Source organism: Mandrillus leucophaeus, unplaced genomic scaffold, assembly GCF_000951045.1.
Source record: "Mandrillus leucophaeus isolate KB7577 unplaced genomic scaffold, Mleu.le_1.0 Scaffold201, whole genome shotgun sequence".
Classification (NCBI taxonomy): domain Eukaryota; kingdom Metazoa; phylum Chordata; class Mammalia; order Primates; family Cercopithecidae; genus Mandrillus; species Mandrillus leucophaeus.
The window spans coordinates 1,594,808-1,604,360 of record NW_012102044.1 but is presented as its reverse complement, the minus strand read 5'-3'; the positions used below and the strand labels follow the sequence as shown (position 1 = coordinate 1,604,360).

Below are 9,553 nucleotides of genomic sequence, written 5' to 3'. Positions count from 1 at the left end.
CTCCCTCCCTTCCCTGCCCTCCTTCCCTTCCTTTTCCTTCTTCCTTCCCCTCCTTGCTCTCCTTCCCCTCCTTTTCCTTCTTTCTTCCCCTCCTTTTCCTCCTTCCTTTTCCTCCTTCCTTCTCCTCTTTCCACTCCTTCCCTCCTTCCCCTCCCTTCCCTCCCTGCCCTCCTTACCCTCCTTACCCTCCTTTTCCTCCTTTCTTCCCCTCCTTCCCTCGTTCCCCTCCTTCCCTCCTTCACTTCACTCCCCCGCTCCTTCACTTCACTTCCCCGACATCCCCTCCCTGCCCTCCTTCGCTTCCTTTTCCTCTCCTTCCCCCTGAGGCCTCAAAGCCCTTGTGCCTGGGCTGTGGACAAGAAACACCTCTGCCTCAGAAGCCGCCTGGAGCTGGGTGAAGGCTTCCATTCAGCTCGCTGTCATCACCCGTCATGCTGTCACTCAGAGGAGAGATCATGCAGAAATTACTGAAGTAAAATGCTAATGTGTTGAGTTAATGATCACAGGTTTACATTTTATAAAAGACATCTCAATAATCAAACTCTTGTTGAGCTACCTTGCGTTTTATCTTGAATTCTCTGGAGTTCGGTAATTTACATACATGTTTCAGAGTACACACTTTGTTTCAGCTGTCTTAGCTGTCAACAAACACTCTAAATTATGAATTACGAGTTTTATATCTAAAGCTAAACATTTTGTACTGTAAAATCCAGTGCTACTTACTATGCCTATAGTAACACTATGAGAGTAAAATCTGATCTAAATGATGGATGTTTGTTTTTCTTTTATGCAGTACACATTTTGGAACTTTATACCCAAGAATTTATTTGAACAATTCAGAAGAGTAGCCAACTTTTATTTCCTTATCATATTTCTGGTGCAGGTAAGGCCGGTCATTGTTTTCCACCTCATCAAATATAAATCTAAATAAGTGACATTTTATTCTCAGGTAACTGCCACACGACTAATGAAAGCGCAAGGGCGTGGTGCCCTTCACCTACGATTCATTTATTTATTTTCTTAAGGAAGGACAAAACATGTTGGTTCTGTGAGATCCACACGAGCTAAATTAGTACACACAACGCCACTTTGGGTTTAAGTTGGTGACTGCCTTTCCTGCCCCTTTCCTTCTAGTACCAGAGGGGAAGTCAGAGCTTTGTTATCTTTTGGACAAGTTCACAGCCAAGCTATGCATTGTTCCACTTACTTTACTCTTCATAAATGTGTGTGGATGTTCTAAAGAAAATCCAGGCCAGGCGCAGTGGCTCACGCCTGTAATCCCACCACTCAGGGAGGATCACGAGGTCAAGAGATAGGGACCATCCTGACCAACATGGCGAAACCCCATCTCTACTAAAAATACAAAAATTAGCTGGGCGTGGTGGCGTGCGCCTGTAGTCCCAGCTCTTCGGGAGACTGAGGCAGGAGAATCGCTTGGACCTAGGAGTGGGAGGTTGCAGTGAGCCGAGATCGTACCTCTACATTCCAGCCTGGAGACGGAGTGAGACTCTGTCTCAAACAAAAAAAAAAAAGAAAAGAAAAGAAAAAGAAAATCCAAAGACAGTACACATGAAAAGAGAGTTTAAAGAAAAAAAGAGGGAAAAAATGTCTTAGGGTATGAGTTAGGGGGCAGTGTGCCAGGTGTGTTTTAAGAACAGCCCTCTAATTTTTCTAAATCATACAAAATACTATTGAAGGACTTTTAAAATTTTTCCAACATTATTCAAATCATGTAATTAAAATGTGACACTGAAGCCGAGGGATGAATTAACACAAGGCGTGCCCCGACTTCGGACTGTGTCGGCCACTCCCCGTGGTTTCCTTGAGCATGTTCCTTAATTTAAAAAAGGTGCCCTCATTTTAACAGTCAGTGAAATAGGATGATTGAGTTGCTATCTCCCGTGGTGGGCAGAGTCAGGTGCCAGCAAAGGGTTTAAATAAGTCAAAGCGAATGGGAAGTGCTGGCTCAGGGCAAACTAACCTGCCTAAAGTCAGTCATTTGCATTTTTGAAGATGATTTTACAATTCTGTCTTTCTGCAGTTGATTATTGATACACCCACAAGTCCAGTGACAAGTGGACTTCCACTCTTCTTCGTCATTACTGTCACGGCTATCAAACAGGTAAGCATTTTACAGACGAAACGCAAGCAAGTCGCCATCTTTGCCATGTGAATTGCCTTTCATTCGAAGCGAGGTAATTGGTTCGTTTCAGCTAGTTCATGGAAAATTCAACCAAGTTGTAGAAATTCATTTTTATAACTGTGTTGATACTTGTAGCACAGTAAGAGATGTTATGTCATTTCGTTGCTATTCTGTCGCCATGTGAATTTGAGAAGAAATCTATGGTTTTCACATCCCAGATCACCCAGGGATGATCTGATGCAGATGAGTCACTTAACCTTTCTGCATCCTTGACTGTCTTGACCACCTGAGAACATGCTGTTTATGGACTCCGGCAAATGGGGTGGTGTTTCTTGTTGGTTGGTTTGTTTTTCCTTCATAGCCCTGGTAAATAAAGCCAGTGACAAACATGGAGAAGAATATATCTCAGTTTTACTCTCCGTGTATCCATTTTATCACCCGCAGATTCCCCGTACACATGTTCAGTCACTCCCCATTTTCTCCTCCCCGTCCCTGGCAGAGACTCACGTTTCTGTCACCGTAGAGTTGCCCATTCTAAACATTTCATGCTCACAGCTCATGTGCGGTGTTTTGTGACTCGCTCTTTCACTTAGCACGATGTTTTCAAGGTTTCTCCGCATCTGAGCAGGCGTCAGCGCTTCGTTCCATCTGATGAATGAGTCACGGTCCGCCGCGCACACCCGCAGTGTGTGTATGGCTTCCTCTGTGGATGGACATTTGGGGTGTTTCTGCGTTTTAGCTGCTCTGAATCATGCTGCTGAGCACATTTGTGTTTCACACCCACCAGATCGGCTTTCAGATGTGCAAGTCTGGAGAGGGCGTGGCGAGGCAGGCACCACGGGCACCCGGCAGGAGCGTGGCGGAGCCACCAAGCACAGCAGGTGGCAACATCTGACACAGGCAGAGATGTGGACACACAGGGGCCGGTGCAGATGATAAACATGCAGCTGTGTAGTCAGTACATGGGGCCTGTGTGTCTTCACTAGGCCAGAGCCGGCCGTGCCTACCAGGGTACGTGGACTGGGATGTTCATGGTGGCCGTCATTGGTTAGCAAAGGACTCGGGCAGCCCAGGGTCTCTCATAAGGAAATGGGCGGCTCCTCTGCAGGGCAGGGCAGGACACAGCACAGTAGCCAAGACGAACTGCGCTGCCTGGAAAACAACGTGAGGGAAACTCACGTTTCCCAAGGACTCACTGCCCGCGACTCAGGCAGTTTAGCCCCTACCTGGGGTAAGGCCTCACTCCGTGTCGGTGGCTCTTGCAAACTTCGACTTTAAGCAAGAGGACAGGTTTTCTCATCAACTTCACAAGGAAATGGTGCTGAAGGAAACGATGTTACTCGGGGACCTGCTGTGTGTCCTCGGGCCTAAAGTCGCAGTTTCCAGGAACCCATCTTGGAGATTAGGTGAGGGCATCCCATGCTGTCTGTGGCACATCTATGTGGTGGGAGCAGAGGCTGCAGACGGGAAGGAGACCGCTGAGGCTCTGCGGCTATGTCCTTTCCAGCCCGGCCCCGGGAGGCAGGCACAGCACTGTTCTTCAGCGTCCTCTGCTCTGCATTTGTTAAAGATTCCATCCCTCCTGGGACCCCACTGAGCGGGAAACTCCTGAGGACTCCAAGAGCGTCCTGGAGGAGAGGAGAGGAGAGGAGAGGAGAGCGCGGAGTAGGGAGGGCGGCTCTGAAGACGCATCTGGGCCAGAGAGGCAGCAGCCGGGGAGCCTGAGCCCCCATGGATGCAGAGGCCGCTTGTCTACACTGTGCAGACCATGGCCCCAGACAACATGCGGTGTCCTTGGCCCGGCTGCGTCCCCTCCCTGGCTGTGTCCCCTCTCATCAGCCTGGCTGTGTCACTTCCCTGGCTGTGTCCCCTCCCATCCCAGGGCAGTGGGCGGGTGTTGTTGGGGGTGTTAAGAGGGGTCAGGGCAAGGTGGTGAATGAACAGAGCTGCAGGTCTGGGCCCCATCACCAGCACCCCTGCCCCTGGCCGGAGGGGTCTCTTCCTCTCCCGCACGTCTTGCTACCCAGCCTTCACTCTGGGGACGGCCTCGCTTCCCCCACTGCTGGTCTGGACCTGTGTGCGACAGAGTGTCCCCGCCCCCTCGGCCTTCCCCCACTACTGACCTCCTTGTCCCTCTTCCTCGGGAACGGCAGCTCTGTCCGCAGCCGCGACTTGCGCAAACGGCCTCCCCACACGCTGGCTGCAGCAGGGACGTTTGTGCTGGGGTCCCCATGCTCCTGGCCCCTCCTCGCTTGCCTTGGAAAGCCCCCTGCACTCACGGAGGCCTCCCTGATTTTCTCTTAGGTTCCCACCTCTCTTTTCACACCATCTCCCCGGTGTCTTACCTGGGCACTGACGTGCATCTCACTGCACCTGGCTCTGCCACTGCCATCGCCCAGGTCCTGCTAGAGCAGCCTTTCCCTGTGGCACCCAGCCACCCCTGCTGTGTGCAGGGCCCCTCCAATCAGCCGGTCACATGCTTGGGCCTTCACGTGTCCCTCTGGTTCCAGCCAGGCTGGCCAGTGGGCAGTGCCAGCCCCTGGGGACTCCCTCACTGCTAGGCATTCCTGGGCAACCTCCTCTTTGGCGTCTTTCCGCAGCCTGGGCACTGGGCTTCTCGGGGGTGCTGGGTCTCTCACCTGCACTGAACTTGCAGTTACTTCTGTTTCTTCCCCACCGATCCTGAGAGCAGCAGCGCTGGGGACAAGGTCTTTTGTCTGTGGAACCCTGGTGCTTGGCACTTACTGAGCATGCAGTTGGTGCTAAATAAGTGTGTTTAATGAACCCAGGAATCATCTACCCACTGCCACCTTCCAGGAAGACTGTTCTTCAGTTTCCCCAGAAAGAGTATTTCAGCGATTTGGGAGGAATCTCTGAAAAGCAGTCAGATGCCGCAGTGTCACAGTAGTGGTCACGGCTGGAGAAAGCTCCGCATGTTTGGATATCCATGCATCCCAGGCTTCTTAATTCTCCAGAAGCTGGAGGTTTTGGGTTCCTTGTTAATGTTCCCTTTGGAAAAGACTCCAGTCACAGGGCCACTGATGCCACCACGTGGCCCATAGGGAGGAGGCCCCCAGTGAGCCTCCTGCCCCACAGGCTCTCTCAACATACGTGCAGTGGGCCCATGGCGTAGGCTTCCTGCTGCCATCCTGCATGGTTGTGTGTTGTGTGTGGCAGAGCTGTGTTCCCAGTCTTGACGCTCATTAGATGCGGTGGACGCCTGTAGACCCCTGGTGTGCAATCTCTCACATGCTGGGGGTTGTTACTGAGGACAGCATTCCCCATCCTTATCTAAGGCACATGCATCCGGCAACGCCAGACACAAAGGCATGTTCGTCATCCCCGGAATTGTCTGCGTGCTGCATCTCCTATTGTTGCTGCTTTCAAGATACCACCTGACTGTCCAAGTAGAGGGTGTGCCTTGGTAGTTGGAATTGGAGTGCGGGTGTCTGTGCCTGTCAAAGGCATGCAGGTCTGGCAGCGCGGCTGGGGTCGGGGTTAGCTTGGGCTGCTTTTCCAGCAGGATGCTTGCGCGTGCACAGGAGTCACGATGCGATGTTTCCCACGTGGGTTACCCAGACGCAGAAACGCATGGAGAACCCTAAGGCTGCTGCAGGTGTCGCAGAGTGAGCCGGTGGTTCACCGAGAGTCTGGGCTGCCAGATCTCATAACAGCCAGTTTTTAATGAAAGAGAAGAATGGCCATTGGGGGCTTTTCCAAGCAGAAGATTGACACTCAGCGGGTGGAAATGTGCCTGGCCCCACTGGAGTCTTGAGGGCTTTTCAGTGTGGATGTGAAGAAACTGGAAGGCTTGCTCGTCATTTCATTCAGACACTTCTTTTTTAGGAATTTATCCTAAGGCCATGTCATGAATAGGCACAAAAAGTACAGTTATATAGTACTTATACAGACTTCGATGAGCGTCTTTATCCAACGTCTTTGCAGTTCTACAACTGCAGACATTTAAAGCAGCTCGCATTGCCATGGGAATATGCCAATGCTCTGTTGAGGATACAAAGAATAATGTGTGTAATGCATCCTGATTTTGAAAAAATACACCCCCACAGGCTTGGATTATGCTTAGACATAATTAAACACAAGCCTTCTGTCTCTCCCTCCCTTTCTCCTCCTTCCCTCTGTCTCCACTTCCTCTCTCCCTTCTTTGCTTCCTTTTTTTAGGGTTATGAAGACTGGCTTCGACATAAAGCAGACAATGCCATGAACCAGTGTCCTGTTCATTTCATTCAGCACGGCAAGCTCGTTCGGAAACAAAGTCGAAAGCTGCGAGTAAGTGACACCCGACATATTTACCCTGGTGAAGTCCACTAACAGTTTAAAAATAAGTTTTACCCAGGTGCGGTGGCTCGCGCCTCCAGTCCCAGCCTCTCAGGAGGCTGAGGAGGGAGGATTGCTGAGCCTGGGAGTCAGAGGCCACTCAGCAGGCTTCACCGTGCCTGTGAATAGCCACTGCTCTCCAGCCTGGGCGACCAAGAAAGACCCTGTCTCTCAAAACATTTTTAAAATACAAATAATTTTTTTTAAAGTTTTTATTTTCTTTGGCAAAACAGACAAAAAAAATGACAAAAAAAAAAGTGTTTTATTGGGTATAGGCCCAAGCTCCCTACTACATTTTTTTTTTTAACCTTTAATTTTTGTTTGTTTATGTCTTTTTAGAGCAGTTTTAGGTTCACAGCAGAATTGAGTGGGTGTACCCACTGCCCCTCCGCCCAACACACACACACACACACACACACGCACACCACAGCCTCCCCTCCTTCAGCATCCCACACCAGGACTGGTGGAATTTAAAACCATTATGGGAACACACGAACCAATCAAGGCAGGAAAAAGTCGGAAACACCGTTTCTAAAATTTGTGTTAGAATAAAGTATAATAAAATCATATCAGTATAAACTCGACTAGGTAGAAATTTATGAAAATTGGAGGAGAATACCTCATTGAAGATTGCATTTTTAAACAATGTGTTTATTTATTTTTTTAGAGACAGAGTTTTGCTCTGTCACCCAGGCTGGAGTGCAGTGGCACAACCTCAGCTCACTGCAACCTCCGCCCCCGGGTTCAAGCGATTCTTCTGTCTCAGCCTCCCCAGTAGCTGGGATTACAGGCGCCTGCCACCACGCCCGGCTAATTTTTGCATTTTTAGTAGAGACGGGGTCTTAACAAAATGTTGGCCAGGCTGGTCTCGATCTCCTGACCTCGTGATCCTCCCGCCTTGGCCTCCCAAAGTGCTGGGACTACAGGCATGAGCCACCGCACCTGGCCAAAAAATTTATTTTTTGTTGATATATAATAGTTGTACATAGTTGGGGGTCCATGTGTTATTATGATGCCTGCACACCAATGTTTAATGATGAAGTTGGGGTAACTGGGATGTCCATCACCTCAAACATTGATTGTTTCTTTGTGTTGGGAATATTACAGTTCTTCTCAAAGGGTGCATTTTAAATCTGTTTCAAATGAATTATTCATGTAACTAATATCTCAATATATTTTAAAATATGTGTTTAAATTATTTAAATGAGATATTTTCAAAGTTGTACTAGTCATTTGGAAGCACCTGTATAGGTAGAAACCATGAGTGTGGTTTTTCACGTTTGTGTCGAGGTAGCGGTCAGCAGCCTGCTCCAGTCCCCCATCTGAGGTGGATCTAGGTGCCAGGCCCACGCCGGTCCCTTCCTGCCCCCTCTGGTCCTCGTGCACCCTGCCTGGCTCTTGCAAACTCCCACGCCTCCCTCCCTCCTGCAACCCCACTGCTTCCCCTGGCTGTTTTCCCTGCCGAGCCTTAGGAGGTTTGGTGAGGGAGACAGGGAGCACCCCACTGGGTCCCGTGCATGTGGAGAGCCAGGTGCGTTCCAGAAGCCTGGAGGAAGGAGGACCTCCAAGCAGCCCGGCCAGCCTGGGCTCAGTGAGCCTCTCCGGACAAGGCCGCAGCCCCTCCCTGTCCAGTGGGATGGGACCCCGGAGGCGTTCAGAGGCCCTTCAGAGGAGCTGGCATCCACCACTAGCCCCCCTGCCTCACCTTGCTCTCACTGTTCTGTGTTATCACACGCATCACCAAATGTACTTGTAAGCGTTTAAACATTTTCACTTATAAATGTGCTATCCCGGTGTTTAAATGCTTCTGAGACAGCTTTTTCCATCAGTGAGTTCAGGTGAGTGAGTAGGGGTCAGGGGTTCAGAGAGCAGATGGCCCCGGCCTGGGGAACAGCCACGAACTCCATGCCTGTGTCAGCAGGCATCCGGTTCCCGGCCTTCAACGCCATTTCCTTTCACGATTACATTTCCCTTGCAAAGCCTTTCATACTTGTAGCTAAACATCTTTCTTAAAAAATAGACCTAAACTGTGTCTGCCCACAGAAAATTGAATTTTTAATATATCAGTCTCCTGTGGGAAATGCCTTCTCTGTATCCTGTGTGTTGTAACTGAGAGGATGCTAAACAGGCTACTCAGGACAAGAAAGAAAAGATCAGGCTTTTCCTGCAACGGCAGACATCTGGCTTCCGTCGGTCGTAATGGCTCAGGCCTTTGAGGGTGCTAGAGTGTCCTAGAAAAGCATTCCTTTAATTAGTTTTTCTTTTTTAATTAAACTTTTTATTTCAAGGTAATTACAGAGTCACATGTGGTTGTAATAAAACAGAGGCATCCTGTGTTCCCTTTGCCCTGATGTGTTGCCCAGCTCGAAAATTTTGTCATTTCAAGGATGTGATATAAAGAGAATCCTGCAGCCTGTGACCTTCTGGGGTTGTCTGTTTTCAGGCAGTCTAATTCCCTCGGGATTCACGTAGTCTGTGCACCAGCTGTTCCTTCCCTTGTGTTGCTAAGGAGCGTTCCATGATGTGGGCGTACCGCAGTTTCACCATTCACAAGCTGAAGGGCTTTTCGACCTTTCTAGTTTAGGGCTGTTATCAAGAAAGCTGCTATGAATATTTGTGTGCAGGTTTTCTTGTGAATTTAGTTTTCATTTCTTTGGCATAAAAGCTCAAGAGTTCAGTTGCTGGGTCATCTAGCATATCTACGTTTGGTTTTGAAAGGAACTGCCAAACCGTTTTCCAGCACGGCTATCCCATTTCATTCCCACCCACAACATTGCCAGCATCTTCCCCAGCCCTGGGTGTTACTGCTGTTCCTGATGTCTCGGTGCAGCTTAAACGTGTCCCCGATGGCTCTGTGGGACATCTTTTCGCACTTGTTTGACATCTGTGTATCCTCGTCAGTAAAAACAACTCTTCATGTCCTGGCCGGGCGCGGTGGCTCACGCCTGTAATCCCAGTACTTTGGGAGGCCGAGGCGGGCAGATGACGAGGTCAGGAGAGCGAGACCATCCTGGCTAACACGGTGAAACCCTATCTCTACTAAAAATACACAAAAAATTAGCCGGGTGTGGTGGC

General features: G+C 49.6%; 1 protein-coding gene across 1 annotated transcript in view; it reads left to right on the top strand.

Moving 5' to 3' along the window:
* Positions 1-296: 296 nt before the first annotated feature.
* The window catches only part of ATP11A (ATPase, class VI, type 11A), a 74,203-nt gene continuing 64,946 nt past the window's right edge, over positions 297-9,553 (top strand). The window contains exons 1-3 of the mRNA XM_011979442.1: positions 297-883; positions 2,042-2,122; positions 6,323-6,430. Of these exons, the coding sequence (XP_011834832.1) occupies positions 764-883; positions 2,042-2,122; positions 6,323-6,430 (309 nt within the window). The 5' untranslated portion in view covers positions 297-763. The remainder of the gene's footprint in view (positions 884-2,041; positions 2,123-6,322; positions 6,431-9,553) is intronic.